The sequence below is a fragment of the Pleuronectes platessa genome, chromosome 12 (genome assembly GCF_947347685.1).
Source record: "Pleuronectes platessa chromosome 12, fPlePla1.1, whole genome shotgun sequence".
Lineage (NCBI taxonomy): Eukaryota > Metazoa > Chordata > Actinopteri > Pleuronectiformes > Pleuronectidae > Pleuronectes > Pleuronectes platessa.
The window spans coordinates 17893929-17913378 of NC_070637.1; the positions used below are offsets into that span (position 1 = coordinate 17893929).

The window sequence follows — 19450 nt, forward strand, 5'->3', positions numbered from 1 at the left end:
CAGAATGAAAAATAAAACTAATACTTTTCAAGATGAATGCAGGACCTTACTTCACACTCCGTGGAAATAAATTTGGAGGGCAACCAGTCAAAACTCTTATGCTTGAGGCTAATTATTGTAGACTTTATTAAATTAATCTAAATTTAAAAAAACTCTCCCTGAATCACAAAACTGTGCCCATGTTCAGTCATGTTCTGTGGTCACGTTCAAGCACATGTCGTACATTGTACGTGTCTCCTTCAAAAAAATACACCCCAGAGTTTAAGAAAATAAGGATGTGATCTGAAGCCAGCAGAAAGAACAAACACAAACCAAGGCAGAGAAGCAGAGACTGACGCACACAGTTGTGTTTTTAATCTCGCTGGGTGGCTCAGTATGAGAGAGACTTGTGTCAAGTTCACCCTGGGACTGTGGCGCTGTTGAGGGGAATCTCTATTTGTATTAACGGCTGGTTGAAAGAATACCCACAGCAGGAGGACGCCCAGGATAACGACAGTGTGTGACGGCAGTGGAGTTTGATTGATAGATTTGTTGTGTTTGTCGTGGAATACAATTTTAATTCATCTTCAGACAGTGGGTGGTTACTGCTGCAACAGCCACCTGGCAATGTTAGAGCTCCGAACGAATGTGCAGCAGCAGGGTGCGTCTCTGCCGCCACAGCTAACAGCTACATCCAATCATGCGAACAACCTTTACCAAACAGCTGATCCCAACCCTTACTTAATCCCATCATAATGTACATAAAGCAAGTTGTAGCTTACACTGCAGTACATCATAGGTAACAAAGTATCAATTGACATAGTTGTGTACTGCTCATAGTACAGGAAACTGAAATACCACGAGTATCAGCTTGTGCACTGTTTTCTTCAGTGTACAACGTAGCCTTTGCTGATTTCTCAGGCTCCTATCACATGCCCCCCCCCCCGAAGAAAATGACTGGCATTAGCCTTGGCTACGAGTGTAGAACACAAGACGGATAATTAATGACAAGTGTTGCCAACCCTGTTGTCTTTGCTAACAGCTGTTGTGCATCAAAATTCAGCACTTTACTTTTCGCTATTGCTGCTTCCCATTTTGTACGCCGGCAAACGCATGCCCAATGTATGTGACTGTTCATGTGATATACGATTTCAGGCATGTTAGTATCGACAGGGATTAAAACTGATACTGAGCCAAAACACATGTGGACAGAGACTTTCAGTTTGAAAACACCTTTTTCAAAAGAAAACTAAATAGTAAGAATGTAGCCTGAAGCAAATGACCATTCACCTTCTCTTATTTTTGCTGCAGCGAACAGTGATGTGTACACAGGCGGCCGCAGCAATCTCTGGATCTGCTGAAAGTACTTTCAGCTATTGCACAAGTTACTCTGTATTGCCTCTTCAAACATGAAAACAATGCGAGTCCTCTAGCCCAGCCCGCAGTGCAGCATGTCTGCATCGTTCCAAAAAGTAGGCTTGTTGACTGTTGTCATCTCTCCGTCAACAAACTTGTGGAGGAGGCTGTGCAGCCTTCTGCAGCTTCAGGAGTCGTACCAGCTGAAGGTGAAGGGGGGAGATTGCACTTCATACCGAGTAGCTGAAATCAACTAATGCTGATTGAAGTTGCACCGAAATATTTCAACATTCAAGCGTGCAAGTAATCAGCCCTGATACAGAAGACAAATCCCATTGGTCGTCTTGGCCATGCGAGGTAATTCTTCTCTCAACTTTCTCCAACTGCATGGGAATTATTCAAAAATCTGTTGACTGACGATAACACAACTCTCAGCTGTTGCGGCTGCACTCACTTCACCTTCTTGTCTAGAAACACTGCTGCCACCATTCCTTTTCCTTTTTCCTGACAGTTTTGTATATGCACCACTGCTGGTTAGATCAGATTGCAAACTAGCTGATGGCAGGCTTCTTAAACATATGGCATTTTTATGGCAAGAACAATACAAGAAAAATAAATAAAAGTGTGGGGAGAAGTGGGGAGTGAAATGTTAGAAGGTAGACATGAAAAGAGGAGAAGAGAAGCAGGGGGACAGCGGGGGAGGGAAACGCTAGAAGACGAGAAATAGCACCTGATGCCATTGGTAGAGCTGCTGAACATAATCTCGAATGAGAAGAGAGCACTTCACATCTTTTTTCTCTTCACACTGAGACACCATTATGCAGGGCTTCCTGCCACCGGCACAGTGGAAAATTACACCGCAGTTTTTTGCAAGTGGTTTGTGAGACCTTAAGACACTAAACAGTGTGCTCTGTTGTGAGCAGGATATAAAGGGCAGATGGTTTCATCCCTTTTACATCATTCTACCTCGGAGACAGGGATTCATCAAGAATCTACCATAGTACCACATGTCTTCTTTTAGAACCTTTCAGCCACACGGTAAAGGCTACTTTCATTCAGTGGCTGTAAAAGGACATGTGAGGTGAAGCACGTCAGTTGGATCCGCTTGTTTCGAGCCACTCGCCTATCTCTGTTTTCATTAAAACTTTATTTTTCCATCTCTACTGGTCTCCTCGTCATCATCAAACTCCGATTACGGCTCTTATGTTGACAAGCTGATTTATGCTGCCTGAGCAGGGGCCAGTGAAAATTATCATTTCGTATTCACAGACCAAATCACTGCGTCGTAATTAGCAGTTAGAGTCCATGCCATGTGTACATACTGTAGCTGTTGTTTTATGCACAGCAGACTTGATTAGACAGCTTCAGCTTCAGAATACAGAGTAATATTATGTCTTATGTACTTGAACAAGTCTGTCTCATTTCCACAGCATACCCTGGTTTCAGTAGCCACGGAATCGTCACAGACATGAGACCTGACAATTACAGGAACATTTGCATTCATTTTCTTGCCAGTGTCCCAGACAAGTAATTACACAAACACACAAAGTATTTACATGCATGAGAGTACACATACTCATAATTTGCCCTAAAAACAATGCACAGCTCAGGCAGATAAGGATGTCATTAGTTTTGCAGGGAATATGCTAGACAAAATTACATTTCTGACTCAATGACGGCACAAAATTGAAATGTCAAGAGATCCCTTAAATTTCTAAAATTCATTCTGAGGACACAAATGTCCGTATAAAATGTCATTACAATCCATTCAAAAGCTGCCTGTGGCTCTAGGGTGAAATACCTAACATAGGGGGCACCTCAGGTTATTGAGGTGATTCAAACTGGACCCAGGTGGTAGGTCAACAGACACATTTCCCTGTACGTGAAGCCATTTTTCTCAATGATGATAAATAAGAAATATTTATCATCCTTTTCTCTAAAAACCCTTTTAGATAATGCTCTCTCTCTAAATATATAATTTATCTATGTGTGTGTGTGTGTGAGTGTATATAGAACTATGCCAATGCAAAGAAAGGAAATATATTTGCATAATATACAGCTCATGATGCATGTCTGCTTTTTTTCTATAATTCTGCCTTTCTTTAGTCCTTCACCACTACTCGTATGTGTCACACACACACACACACACACGCACACACACACACACACACACACACACACACACACACACACACACACACACATACACACTGCTTTCCAGAGGAGGAACTCTCAAAAGCGGGATAAGCAACAAAGGGGATAAAGGCTCCGGGATCATTCACAAATTACTCATTAATTCTTGCTCACAGGTGTATTCAACGGCCTCTGTGGAGTGAAAATGAAGATCAATTTTTAGTCTCCGGTTCAGTGGGATAAAAAAACAAAGGTCTTCTTACTAATTGTCGAGTGGGTAAAGACAGTGAAAGGCAAGAAAGGCAGGAAAGAGGGAAAGTACATTGAATTGAGGTGAGATGGACAGATTGGTGAAGAGTTACAAAGGGGAATAAGACAGTAGGGTGAAAAAAGTGATGGGCAAGCGAGGAAAGATCTTGGTGACAAGATTGGGGTCAAAGTCGGTGTAACGTGAGGAGTGATAAAGGGGAAATATGCACAGCTCCAGTCTCGTATTTGTGCTTTTTGAATCGATAACTTGAACCAGCGCACACTTGTATGTTAAAGCGAGGGAATGGAAGTGAGAGAACATGACAAAGGGCACAACTCTGAGGCAGCCAGGGCAAATGAGATAAGACACATGGCAGAGAGAGAGTATTTTCACCCACTGCTCAGCGTAGCTGAGATTATTAGGCTGCAACACACGCATACACACCATTTGCACATAAATGGCACATTCGCTAAAGATGTATTCCTCTTGATGGAGGTATTTCAGATCATCCGGCTATTGTATGTTAGCGTATGCAGGCGAATGTTTACCCCTTCTTAAAAATCAATAGCTCAACTCAACTGCTAGTAGTGCTCAGAAGACGATTTCCTGCTATTTCTTTCTTGGCTTGAATTTTCCCCTTTTTCATTTAGCTTTTTATGACAAAACAAAAAATCCCTTCCTCGTGTTGCACCAACCTAGACAGGCTTTGCATTTATTCAGGTTTAAATTAGAAATCAAATCGCAAATACCAGGATGTCAAAACCTTTTTATACAGTCTCTTTCACGACATTTAATTTCCAATACCTGAATGTCACACCAACAAAGTCATTATATAGATTTTCATAGTAAATTATTATAGATTCTCTTTGTGACATTTCAGCACAGAAGAAAGTCGTTACAAGTATTTTATTTAGTTGTTTAATGTACAACTTTTGTCAATCTCCGTACTTCCTTCTATTTCATTATAGAGGGGAAGGGTTCGGTGGTGACCACATGTAAGTGGACAGACAGGATCAGGCTACCACCTGATCCTGACAGATTCCTGCTCCTGTTGTGTATGTGAGATAACTAGGAAGAGTTGTCATGTCAGCCATAGACCCTTCACCTTTTCCACCAAGGATGCTTTAATAAACCCTCCCTGGAGAGTCTCATTAGAGTTATGATTAAGCCGATAGCTATGTCGAGGGCCAGCTATATAGGAGACAGTCTTTTTGTCGTCATAGTCCTACAGACACATTACATTTTACATAGTTGAGTGCACAAACACACAGAGTTGTTCGGAAATTCAATTTCTCATCCCAAGTATTTGAAATTTTGTTCTCCCAGATGCCTTTTCAGCAGACAAGGAGACTGTGCTCCTCAGAGGTGGGTTATGTGTCATTAGTAAGCTACAATTGGCTGCTGTACACTGCTGTCAGGATATAATAAGCTGCAGTTGCTCTAGCGAATGTTGGGCACATACTGTTTTCTTCAGGGGCAATCAAAATCTGACTCTGAACATTTTACTTTGCTGAGCCTTTTCCCGAGATGCTACTTTGACAGCAACAGCAGCAACAATAGTAGGTCTGCATTGGTTAAGTTGCCAGGCAACAATGCAGTGCAATGGGCTTGTGCACTCGCATGTCTGTAACCCAATGCATTCTCTATTTTCATATAACCTTTTTAACATGCAAATACATCACAATAATTACGAAGATTAGCTGTATAGATTATTAACAGCAATGGCTGCAGCAGTTAGTCTTAACTAGGCAGGGGGAGTAGTAACAGAAGCGGTAGTAATGCAAGATGGTGCCTCAAAATTGCTTTACATAGCATGTCCTTTCACACCTATGACAGTGAGTCACACTCAGGTGCCCCTATTGATTACCGCTCTAATCTCTGCTCAAGATGGCAGAGCAGCCCATCTTCCTTTACTCTGCCTCATTGGCCATTGAGAACAGAGAGCATCTCTCTGAAGACTCCCGTACATACACTGTGAGAGAATGTGTCCTCAAAACTGTAACATCTGTCACAAGCTCAGACATACATACTCATTTAATTTAGTCTCTTAGATGTCGTAGAAGAGAGTGGCCAGCTCTCTGCTCAATCAGCTGCTAGTCTGCTTTCAGGTTGAGGTATTTAAACGTGACATGAAGTAGCTGCTGGCTGTTGTTCATTTAAGATAAAGGAGGAATTTATACCTGTTTTACTATGGCGGACACATTGGTACCCTATAATTAAAAGAATATTTCTGCAAGACTTTCCGCGAGAATATGTCTACTCTGAAAAAGAACTACTCAGACTTAAAGGAAATAGTCTCTTTTGTAGAGGAGCAAATGTTTGATAGTGGTCGGCTGTGAGGCAATCAGTTGTTACATTTGTGCGCTATTCAAAGTGGTGTGTAGTTTCACAAGTAACATTGAGATTGGCAACTCCAATGGGTACAGGCTCTTCTTGATGATTTTCTACCCATCAAATTACGACTATTCTTTGACTCTTTTCTTGTTGTACTACAGCATTACTCTTTTTTTTCCTTCAAAATGGCCCTTATACCCACCATGTTCCCCAAGTAAGACCTGAAAATCAAACAAAAAATTTTATGTTTCTCCCTCAGAAAGATGGAGTAAGAGGTGACAGAGAGTTGGTGAAGTGCTAATGGAGATTATCACAGGATAAAATATGCCATGAAACATCAGCTCCTCTCATTACCGAGCGCTGTTTATATGTGAATAGATATATACGTGTACACGGATCAGTGCTCGATGCTTAGACGCACACTCATGTCTACCAAGTGTAGTGTTGAGTGTCACATCATTAGGAGTCACAATCAAGTATTCTCCTTACAGAGAGAAAGGGTTAGGGTACAATGTGGGTAAACATTGTTATTCATTATTATTCAGGGGAATATCTCGGCAAAAGCAGCAGGGAAAAGAAAAATGATAGAGGAAAATGAACATGACAGGAATGGTTCGGCATAAGCCACAAAGCAGGAGATTGTTTGTTTTTGTCTTATTCAGGCATTAAGAGATGCCATTTAAGCTTCAATTAAACTTTAGGTCTTCTTGCAGAAATCTGTCGGAATATTTTATTCACTTGGCTTAACAATCGGCCAAATAGAATAATTGAGACTCTATCCAATTTGTGTTGAGAAAATGTGAAATCCTGGGTGTATTCTCAAATCCCCTTAACACCTCCACCTGAGTAAAATGGTCCATAGTGCATCAATCGTAACCTGTCAAAGAAACTGTCAATGTGCTGGGAGCACTTGGGATTTGGCGCTGACTCATAAGTTGCTTTCAGACATGAACTGAACTCCTCCGGAGTTTCTTTGCAAGGGCTCCATGTGTAAACGCAAATGTCCGAGTGAGCACCACCGGCGTTTCTGCAGACTTTCTCCACCTGGCCTCCTAGTGTAAAGTCCAGAGAAACTCAGAAGGAGTCGATGTGAGCACACAGCAGGAAATCCTCCCGAGGACTCACACCGAGCAAGTGGGGGTTTCAATGACATTTCTAGAATACAATTATATCCGAAAGAAAAATTGGTGCCAAACACACAAATGGTCCATATTTATCTCTGGAGGATTTGTTGCTGTTGTGACATGTCTGAGCAGAGAATCTCCTGCTGCGTTGTTAATGTGTAAAACTGAAACTGTGGAGTTATTTCAAAGGTCATGTCGGAAAACGTATTACCGTTCTCAGCTTACTTTGCTCACTCCTCTTTATGTCTAACCTGTACACCTAGTTAAACTAATAAAATGGGCAGACGGATAGATCTCATTTAAAAATGACATTCAGAATCCTGCATCCTCCTGATTATGTTTTTCTCTCTTTTCATTGAATGTAGTTTTCATTTCATTCAGGGTGAAAGAGGCAATGAAACTTAAGCTTAAGTGAATATAAAAAATGCAGACTTTGGAAAGGAAAGCTTGATCATGAGAGACTTTACATCCTGTTACCACTGTAACGTTTGTTCACCAGAAGTAACTAGATCAGTTAAACTTTTTTTTTTAAACCAAACTTTAAGTAGGTGCAGACATAGAAGCACTGTACATTTTACCTTAACGTTAACAACACCAAAACATTCAATTAAACCATTGCATGATTTGTATCCAAACATAAATCCTGCTCCTGTCTCTTTAAGGCCCTTCACCCAATACAGCCCAGTCTGCTCTGATTGGCCAGCTGGCCTACTCTTTTACATTGGTCAACCTCTTCCAGCCCTTGGAGGGTGTGTCTGCCTCCGTGCTAACTTTACTTGGTTTTGGTCCTGCTACTTAATATGCGTTTCAGGAGCTTCAGGGTGTGTTCCATGGGAGAGAGAAGCTTCTTTGACCCAGACTTTTGGCTTTTTAACTTTGCAAACCTTTCACATTCTTACAAAACCTTGTGTAACGCATTAGGGGACAAAAAACTAAAATGGCTTGCAATGTCTCCTTTACTAAATGCCCAGCTGCCAGGTGCCGTGCTCACGTTTTATTGCAAGTCAGACCAAACCATTTATGTGCTCTTCACAAGCCCAGTATTCAGTGTGTTTAAATCTTCCAAACTAATCATCGAATGTCTTTTCTCAGAGCAAAGGATTTGGTTCTGTTGCACCTTTTATAAGATTACTCCTAATATCGTCTCCTCATGCAAAATGTTTCTCAAGGACAGTTAGAACCAGAGCTATCTTTTTTTATTATTAAACACAGTTTGATTAGATTATGTTGAATGATGACTATGAAGGAAATTGTAGGTGGTTTTCCTGTCAGTGAAATACTTGATAGTAATTAGATGTGATTGCTATTATCATCATTAACCACCTGTACGGGTTTTTTCATGGATGACACAGCCAATCAAAAAACCTCATCTCATCTCCATGGAAATGCAAAAGCTTTTGTCCCAGTCGCAATTAGTATTTTAAAGAGACCCGGTGGCAGCTCCAGCCCAGTGGATGGGACCAAAACGCAACAAACAGCAGGGATGTCCAAGCAGGTGGCCTCATCATAGGAGCCAGCCAATGCCAGGATCCATTCTGTCTACAGCTTGTGTTTTGTCTGATCTCTAATTATCAGGTGCATTGACAACAAAAGCAAAACTACTCCAAGGCTGTTTAAGAAGACTGGCTCTGATTCTTTGTTATATCAGTGTTGTCTCTCAATGGGGGGAAAGAATAAATTATTCATAATGCTCTCATCTTTAAACAAAAAAACTTTTGAAGTGAGAGCAATGATGCAATTTGCCATCATTATTATTAATATTCCTATTATTGTTAGCGTTGTACATGTGGCTATATGATACATGGCAAACAGCCTCAGCCCCACGGCATGATGTTAATTATTAGCCTGCGGAGTCTCAATGAGAAATGACACCACTGTCTGTGCTGTGAACGTGTCATTTGCTAGGAAAATTATATACAAACGACCTGATAGTCAGACAACCTGTCGGCGTAGATTGACAGATTGCGATGAGCCTCCACGTCTCTTGGCACATAGCCATCACCCCTAGGACAAATGCGTTTTTTAAATCCCTTATTTAATGCAAAACGAGGGTGAGAACTGCATGGAAGGGAACCAGAGAGAAACAAACGGGACAGGAACAGAGGTTGGCATAGAAAGAGTTGGATGACTTTCAATTGAAAATAGATATGTTAAGTCTACCCAAAGGATTGAAAATTGGAAATAATTAACCAAACATTTCATGGTAGTTGCCATATGACCACTGTTGAATCAAAGCCCCATTTCTAATTACACCGCTGTTCTTCCCTCTATCACTGTCAGAGAGGAATTCACAAAGCCCCTCAACAATTATTTCTCTCAGAGATTTGTATCTTTTCGTTTCTCTTTTTCTGTTGCAGTCGAGAGGAACCTATTCATCATGTCAGTGTTACGCTCGTTCAGTTCTGACCTAGCATGACGAGTCACCTCTGGTACAATCCTCTCCTCACAGCCTTTTGTCACTGGGAGAGATTAAAATCGTTTCACCTTTTTAAGTACGGGTGACCAGTGTTCAATATAGACCAAGGATTGTTAGACTGTCAACTCTAGGAGTTCATGTTCTGACACTGGTTTATTTTTCCTTTTTTATTTTTTCCATCTCCAGCTCCTGGATGGGACCTAGTGGTGCAATAATCAAGAATGCAGCTTAGAAATTCTGTGACTTGTCAGGGAATTAAAAGGTACAATCCCTACATTTTTTACATCGCCCAGTACACCACCAAATTCCAAATTGTCACCTCAGGTCACTGTGTTACTGTCTGTTGCTGTGTTTTGCATTTCATTTTCATTATGCCAGTTACATGTGAGCCTATTTACATATCTGTCTTCTCGCTGCAGTCCACAGATAAGGGCGATGGGTGACGAAAACTTAATTTTCCTATAAGGAAAAGCTCTTTTATTATCCCTGCTCCCAAAATAGCAAGCCAAATGGAGAACTGTCCAGTCACATTGCCTGTGGTAGATATGAAGTGGTTTGACAAAGTTCTGTTCGACAGTAAAAACCAGGATGGACAGATGATGCCGAAATAGCCAAATTACATTTTATATATAAGCACTTCCCTCATATGTAAGTATGGATTTTACTTGAGAATTTAATACAGTTTAGCTGAAGCTACATGAATGGTCTTATACCTCTTTTACAGCAACATTTGTTATTTATTAACAAGTAATCCTGCAAAAATATAAACATGATTGACTCCTTTCCCATTGCCAGTAGAGGACTCGTCTTTTATTTTTCCCTCCCGCTGCGTAATGTTGTCACAAACGCACCAAACTGAGATGCTCGCTCACCTCACTCTCTTGTCAAATTAGCATGTTTACCTGGGTGTCACTTTTCCATTACTAATGATCTGAGAGGACACAAAACTGTCTACTGCAGACAAAAGCCAGACGTAAGTGGGTGTTGGTGGGTTTTTAGATCAGAGGAAAAGGGACTTTAGTGTTCCGACTCTCGAAACCTGGGGCCTTAAGCACAAGAGCCGCCCAGGGCTGTGTCAGTTCTCTGTTCCTTCTACGTTGTACATTAATGAAAAGTTATAACCCTGATAATCACCTCATCAAATCCTCAGACGCTACTGCCACTTTAATAGGCTTTAGTGAGGATCGTGACCTACTGACTACTATTGAGAGATACAAATGTTTGTGAAATGGTATGAGGACAAAACCCAGGAGAGACGTTTTTGTCCCAGGCTTGTGGTCATCCACAGCAAAAGCATCTCACAGGTCGTTTCACACAAATATATTGACATTTTTATTGACAACTTACTAACAGAAATAGCCATAGGGACAAACTACAAAAGCAGTTTAAAAAAACGATTGCACTTTCTACTGCTACTTATGGTTTATTGCATTGATGAGAAATCTATGTTAGTCTTTTATCGGGCAGTTTTAGAGAGCCTTATCATGTGTGGCATTACTCCCTCATTTCTGTAATCTCTCAATCCAAACCAGTCCGACTGATGCACACTGCAGGGAAGATTATAGGGCCAAGCAAGGACACGTTCCTGCAGTCTATTTATGAACAGACTTCACAAAGTCAAAACAATCGAATAGAATCTGAGCATCCTGTGTTCTACATGCTGAGCTACTGCCCTTTGTTAGATGGGTCAGAGTCCCTCTTAGCAGATGAAATAGTTTTATTTTATCTTTAAAATGTTGTGTATACCCACAGTCTTTTATATGTGGGATAAATGGAAAGTTTGTTTCTTTGTATATTTTATGTGTATGTAATGTGGATAAAGTGCCTTCAGAACCTTGTTTGTAACTCATTAAATGTATCTGTAGTTTTTCCTGTATGAAATGTCGTCTTTTTATGGCTGCGGCCTGGGTGGAGATGTAAGAAAAACACAGATCATTAACTTCAGTAAATGCACCCATTCCCGGTTGTGGTATTCAATTTTACAGGCGAAAGTTCAGAGTTATTTACAATAAAGTCTATTTACTTCTGCAGGGTAATGGCCCATCTGACTGCTATACTATTAAGTATGTAGCATAACAGCAACACAACAATGTATTGGGACTGTACGAGTCTACAACCATGCTCGGTTGGGTTTTAATATCAGCATACTCACTCATACTGAAGTTTAGCAGGTAATGGTTACCATTTAAGTATGCTCACATTTATTGATTCTGAGACGAATTTGGAATTAGCAGGTATTTTGTTATAAAGTCCATATGATACATCCTCTGGGCACCTCCACTGTCTGTACAATATTTTATGGAAATCAATTTCATATTTTGTTACAATATTTTATGCCAGGATGATCGATTTTTGCCATTACTGGATCGACATAACTAGCATTGTTTGAAAAGGTTCAGTGCAACCACACTTATTGATCTAGAAATGCATCTTCACTTCTGTTTATATCATCCCTTATGTAAGTACACTAGTCTATTCTCCAAGACAACAATATTGGTTTCAGTCATAGTTGACAAAACTATGCCGGTGTACAGATCAATACAACAGAGTCATCTCCCTCATGGAATAACCTTTAAAGTCGCAGTTCTAGATGGGCAACGAAAGGTTTTGAATTCAGATCCAGTGACTCACTAAAGAGCAGATGAAGACAGAAAGCAGCCGTAACATTTATGCTGGCATCCAAACAGACGCTGCCTGTCTCTGGAGTCCTTCCTTCCTCTGAAGAAAGCCAAGTGCAGTATGTTTTTATAGTTTAGTAAAAATTCTGTCTCGATATACACATACTGTTTATGCGTTCCTTACAATAATTGGTTGAATGTTGCATTCTGGAAATGTCCTTCCAATCTCGTTATAGAAGTGGGCGGCCAGCATAAAACAATAGGATCAACATTCTTCCAAGTTAACTTATTAACCTTTAAATGCCACAGTCTATATACAGCCATCACATATTTATTACTTCTGAAAAAAAAAATACTTTTCATTTACTTTATTCAAATTTTACATGTTTAAGCATTTTTAATCCTTATTTGTAGAGCTTTCCAAATCATTTAATTTATCATTCAAATATTAATAAAATGTGATTAAAATATACATAATTGAAGTTCAGTCCAAATCTTAACACCCTAAATTGACTGTCTACGGCACGCTACATTACACAGCTTTGGTACTCATCAGTGAATAACAAAACCTGAAAGAGAGAAGGTAACTAATGCTTTCGTAAATTGGAAAGCTAAAAACAGCCACCGAATTAGCAGGAAGAGGACAATGCATGGAGAGAAACAATTCGGATAGCATTAGGAGAGCTCATAAAATCTATCCTCAAGGGGAACTGTCGTGTAAAGATGACACACTTTGTATGAAGGGCACCGTGGAGGAACATACCTGAGCAAACAAAGACATCAACTTCTGTGAGCAATGCCAACTACTTGGCCATCAAAACACTTCTCTGCCCACTTAGAAGAATGGAAAAGGGAGGAAAAGTTATCCAGGCTTGTCACTGACAGCTTAACATAGTTGTAGTCGATTGACAACTTCCCTATGAGCACCTGCCCTGCACGGCCCACGGTCTGCAGAGGACGATCACGGTTTCCCTTCACGACCGTGGATTAGTAAGCGTTCTGACCAAATGTCGCAAGGTTGTCGGGACAGTCCATCAAACGCCCAGGAATTAAGAGAAAAGCAAAATGCCCTTGGACATAAGCAAGAATCACTCATCCAAGACATTGAAGCAATGTGGAATTCTACCCTTGGGATGTTGACGTGAACTGGGCAGAAAAAAAAGTTTCCACTGACCACATCATCGATTTAGCAAAACAGGAATATTGAATTGCTGACCGCACTGGTGATTGTTGAATTGGCAAACTTGCTAAAGGCTGTATGAATTTGAACCTTGCATGTAGGTTAAAACCTGTATGTCTCTGGTTTGGTGCTTCTCTCTCTTTCTCTGTGTTAGTGTTTGTGTGTGATGCCTGAGTAGCATACAAACAGGAAGGTAGTGACTGTGTTTATCTGTGTAATTATCAATTTACTGCCATGTTTAAAACATCTCGTGGGCTTCTATTGCTGATATGTGACTTAACTGTTTGAGGGAGAGCTGCATGTCTCCTCTTCAGTGGTGTTGCCAGACTTATGCCACTTGAGTTATGGAGCCTTCAGATGATGATCCAATTTGTATAGTTAATAGGAAAACTGTTTTACAACAGACCGGCTTAACGGGAGGACGGCTCCAACATCACATGGTGAAGGGTTTCTACAGAATTCCAACCCCAGGTTTTAAGGACCTGATTGTCAGCACACAACCTGGTGACATGAGACACCTGAACAAGAACCATCCTCAGACATACAGAGGAGGATGTTGTTTTCCCCCTAGGTTCTGCTGAAACCTCATACAGATGAAGAGGAAGAGTCCATAGGAACAATGTCTGGACAGCTACAAAACAGAACCCAAAATAGACCTGGAGCGGTCAAAGAGAGAAGGCGCACATGCCAGGCCATTGAACCGAAGTGTCTGTCAAAAGCAGTGTCTTGTGAGAGGCTGTTCTCCTTCTCAGGACAGATCATCCAGAGGAGGAGAGCTGCCTTGTCTCCTGATAATGTAAACACACTTGTCTGTCTCAGTACCTGGCTGAATGTGACATAGGGCCAAGCTGTGGTGTGAAAAACGTTCAACACTTTTAACTCGGCATCTATCCTTGTTTTCACTTTTAGAAATAATCTTCTTAATTGATACCTACCTAATTTTGATGGCACTTTGACTTGGCCTAGGTTTTGATATTTTTGTCATTGCCTTCAACTGCATATAGTGTAAGAAATCTATCTGTAATTCAGAGGAGAAAAACCTTAATATTTAAAGATGCTATGAAACAACAGTTTCTGAATTTAAATATGCCTCCTGTGTTGATTCTACACCAGTTTTAGAATAAAAATTATTGTGCAATTGTGATACGTTATATTTTCTACATTTCTGCTTTTTGATGTGTTTCATGTTTCTGAATTACCAACTTCCCCTCTATATTGTGATCATTTATATTATGGCGGCATTGACTGAGGCCATTTTCCCTCGTGTCAAATCTATTGCCAGGGACAATGGCCCAATTTATTCCAGAATCACATCTCACAAATCATGTGGCAAAAAGGCTCTTTCACAAATCCCTTTAGGAGCAGAGTGAATGTTGTGCTGTTATTACTGTTACCAGAGTTCTCCCACTCTGAAACATAAGGGATGCAACAGGACATGAGTGAATCATAAACCAAGTGTTGTAGTTTTGAGCTTTAGTTCATTGCCCTGCAGGCCTCCATCAATAATGCCCTTTCATTTCTCTTTCATCATGGTCATGACAAGGTTTCAAAGGTCTCCAGACACAGTGCTGCAGATCCAGTTACATTTTTTTTTAAAGGCCTGATTATTTTCTTTTTAGTCTTTTTCGCCCACAGTCTCTATTTGAATTGATTTGGGCTTCCAGAGGATAAACATTTTACAACAATGCATTTGGGCTTTTACCTTCCATGACATAGACCAGGGATCCCACATCGCCCTCCTTAATGATGCAGCTGTCTTTTCCATACTCCACAGGGTACATGCAGTCCACGATCTCCTGGATCTGCGACAGCTCCAGGTTCTTCATGAAGTCATTGTCCAAGATGGCCTCCTTGATCAGATCCTTGGACCTGGTGACAAGGTGAAAAAATGAGACCATTATTCTAACTGTAGAAACCCAAAGTCGTGCGTAATGTTGGTGGTATATATAACCAGGGAGAATAAGGGAGAGACACAAGGACAAGAATGTTAAGTCAAATCCTTTTGAATGATGTTGACGAGTTCAGCAAGGAGGGATGTTGCTTATTTCTAAGGCAATTAAAGTCCCATTCATTCTGCACAGTTGAGCTTTTCAAAAGAATGATCGTCGCTCTAAATACATCGAGGTGAAACTTTTGTATTTCCTTCAAATCCTGGAACAAGCCAATAAAAGGTAAAATCCATGCCTAATGAAAACAGATTGTTTCTGTTCAGGGTTGCACCTCTGAAAGCCTCATTGGCCTTCAGACTGCCGAGTCATTTTAGTATTTCATAGGTAAGTATCCCCTGCAATGACTATGTAAGGAAGGGAGTGAATGTAATTAACTGTAAAGCTAATGAAGGTGCAGCTCTGTGTGCTGGTGGGCGAAAAAGGAAAAGCAGATTAGATGAAATTGGACAACATAATGACAGTGGACATTATGTACAAATATATTAAAAACAGGGAGAGCAAATTAGACATGATGCACGACCAATGGAGGAGAGACATTTGTTCATAAAAGGTGTCCCATGCACGTGTTGACGACAGGTGAACGCAGTGCAGTTTGAAACTGTCAAAGCCGAGCGTCAGTCGGATCCTCTGTGAGGCGACGGTGTGATTGGAGAGAAGTCTGCAGTGAGTCAAGATCAGTCATTCATTGAAGCATGTCATCACCACAATCTGAGCTGCTCAGCTGAGTGCTGCGTGGCTGCTAAGTGTCAGCTGGATGAATCAGGTTAATAATATGTATCAGGGTTAATCCAACAAGAAGTCCCATCCTACTGAGCAGAGAATCTTTTTCTCCCTAATTCATTAATAAGACAGAGCGCTACTACTCCCTTCCAGTGTGATTGAAAGCCACTGGTGAACTGCCTGTTGCATTTTTATGCTTGTTGTCCTTTTCTGATTTGTATGTGCACTGTTGACACAGATCACCTGAGGAGCTTTAGCTGAAAGGGCAAACATCCTTGAAGGCATTTTATGAAGCGTTGTTGCTCTCACTTCACAAAGGCATCTCTGTCCTGCTGCCCGCCTGCAGCAAAGTCTTAGACAAACAACAGAAATATACTAACAAAACTTCACTGGCCACCACAATCTCAGCAGGGCCCAGTTTTTTATATGCTGAGCACTTAGCACATAGCCATGTTTCTGGAACATTAATAATAATAACACCTCTGTACGTTCATGTGTATGTGAGGTTAAGTTTTATGGTCTTAATTCTCCTCAAGGGCTAACTTTGATCTTTTAAGGTCCCATTAACGCCTCTCCATTAAACCTTGACACACTTTATCGCTTTAATCTGTCCAAGAAACCTTTGTAGCTCCCTCATATCAAATCTTCTGAAAAGGTGAGAGTTGCCAGTCCCGGCTGAAAAGCAGCGATCGACGTCTGGCACATACATACAGATCTCAAGCCTAGCTGGAAAGCATATACACTTTTTAAGTGTGTCTCTTTCACACCCTCGGCTGAACGATAACATTTGGTCTGGATCATAAATGGTGTGAAAAGATATCAATAACTTTATTTTCATAATATGTATTTTGCATTAAAAAGGTCAATACAAGTGAAGAATAACTCGCAACTAACTTTTCTTAGCTGTCTGTTTGAATACACTGATTTATTATCGCCAACAAAGTGTCATATGTTCATTGCAGTTTGTCAGTAAGCAGGATTACACATAAACTACAAAACAGATTTTCTTGAAACTTGTTGGAAGGGTTGAAGTATGGGACAAGAAGAATTCAGAGCAGATTCAATTAAGGTGACAGATCAAGGATATTTTTCACTTTCTTAGACATAGCGAGATAGAATTGATATCTTGCCTTCGTATGAATCTGTGCCCAATCAGCCTTGGTGGAGGATGCGTTCTCAAGTGCCCAGCTACTTTTAAGTACAAACAAGTAGAAGAAAACAATTGCCATCCTTTGTTTCTCAGTGATGATTCTTACATTGATATATGACTCTGAGGTCAGAAAACCTGCTTTAAAAGGACATGTGTGGAGCAGACCTTCCTGTCATTTGTGGTAGAATTTACTTCTTAAAACTTCTCCCTTGTTTGATATTTTACTGAGCAAACATGAGAAGACACGGTCAGGTAACAAGCATCCAGACTCTCAGGATTTGAATTGATTTGAACGTAGGATATTGCAGTACAGTTTCCATTTTATACAGAGCTCCTTCTGCTGTTAAGAAAACCCCTTGTTATGCTTTAGTTTTCTGCACTGACACAAACAAGCTCGACTAATGCCTCCCCCGTGTATGATTTTAGACAGCATACCGGCGTTCTGAAATCAGAGGTGAGGTGCGTAACACAACTGCATCGACGTCTGTCTCGATGTTCCAGCTCTCACTTCTACACAGACGCTGATCCAACTGTGTAAAAGGGAACATCTGACTACCTCCGATGCTGGCAATGTCCCTTGCGCATCCTTCGTTCGCAGCTTTGATATAGAACGGCGAGTAGGAATAAAGGCAAAACATTCCCGCTTTGAACAGGCTTTGTATAAGGGCTTGTGTATTGAGAAGGGGAAATTCTGGCGTTGTTCCTTTTTTTTAAATCCCAGCGTTTGATTAATTTCCATATGTGCTATGTGCTTCTAAGACCCTCCTCTGCTTTTCAGCAGCAGGAGAGGATCTTTTGGAATTCATTTAGAAAACGTTAATAAAGGTTTGAGGTGCTGTTTTCAGACTGTGACGATCCTTATGCTCTGGAAATTATATCGAAACAGGTTTATTTCTATTCTGAGTCTGCAGACTCTGCTTGTAAATAAGTCAACAAACAGTAACAAACTGGAAATCCATTCTTTTCGCAAAGTTGACCCCCCGTTCTAGTGAAATGCGCTTCAATGACCCCATTGCTGTTTTATTTACACCCAGGAGATTTCTGTCCTTCTAAACCCTCACTGGGACCCCCCTGACTCCAGCCTCTGATAGCAGCGTTGAGCAATATCTTCCATGCTGCTGTCCCTTGTAAAAACATCTGCTCTCCTTTGTGAGGATGATATATTTGCCTTCGTCCACTGGTGAAGTTGGGGCTGAGCAAGTTCAGCCTTCCTTAAAAGGAGAAAATATGCTCTTTTAGAAGGAAAAAAGAAAGGGGTGGCAGACGGGGGGAGAGGAATGGATGAAGTTTGGGCTAGGAAGGCTCTATGGGCCTTGTAAAGAACATAACAAGGGTGAGAATGAAAGAAAAATATAAACATTTAGCCGAATCCAACATTATTGCTCTTTAATAACCAATGAACATAAAAAGTGCAGCAGAGCTTTTTTCACCCCATGAGGGAGCTTGCATGTTTAATAAAAAAGAAAACCTCTTTATTCTCAATTGAGCAATAACAAAAACAGAGTTCGAAGTCACAGAGAAACAAAATAACCTTTACTCTGAAGTTAATTGCTGCATGTCGACAGAAAAACACAAACTTTTCTCAGGCAAAGTCGTCCAAACAAATCGAATGATGATGATAATAACGCTGAAGGACAAGGTCGGTGCCCAAACACACTCAAGTCATTCGCCTTCGACTCTGTCAGCTTGTCCGTCATAATTTAGTCTCATACATGAGCCCATTAAAATAGAGAGGCTCAAAACAGATGTCATTCTCTGTCAGACGGAGAGCGTGAACAGGTGCAGTTGAGAGGCTTGAAGAGAAGTTCAAGCAACCTCTGGATAAGTAGAAGTTGTTTTTCAGTTCCATCACAAATTTTCCTTTCACTTTCCCTGAGAGGATTATCACCAGAAATCGTCCAATAATTCAAGACCACCGTCAAATCTCCAACTTTTTCCCATCATAGCTTACAAATGATTGAAACTCTTCTTTGTTTGAGAGATCAGGAAATTGTTTTTTACAAATGCAGGATATTCCTTCACTTTTTCTGAACGAGCTGGTCTCACAAAAAGCCTCTTTGGGGAAACCTTGTAATGGCAACAAACATTTAAAGTAAAAATACCATAATGAAACAGTGTTTTCCTCGTCTGCCTTTCTAGAGCCAGCGTCCGGTATCTCTCATTCATTCATGACAGTGACACAAAGAAAAGCAAAATACAAACAAGAATCCACTTTCACTATTTTTCTCCCAACGCGCAGAG

General features: G+C 40.7%; 1 protein-coding gene across 2 annotated transcripts in view; it reads right to left on the minus strand.

Moving 5' to 3' along the window:
• Positions 1 to 19450, minus strand: part of LOC128453617 (cGMP-dependent protein kinase 1) — an 82226-nt gene that overhangs the window by 57645 nt on the left and 5131 nt on the right. For both annotated transcript variants that reach the window (XM_053436613.1, XM_053436612.1), the window contains exon 2: positions 15093 to 15259. In XM_053436613.1, the coding sequence (XP_053292588.1) occupies positions 15093 to 15259 (167 nt within the window). The remainder of the gene's footprint in view (positions 1 to 15092; positions 15260 to 19450) is intronic.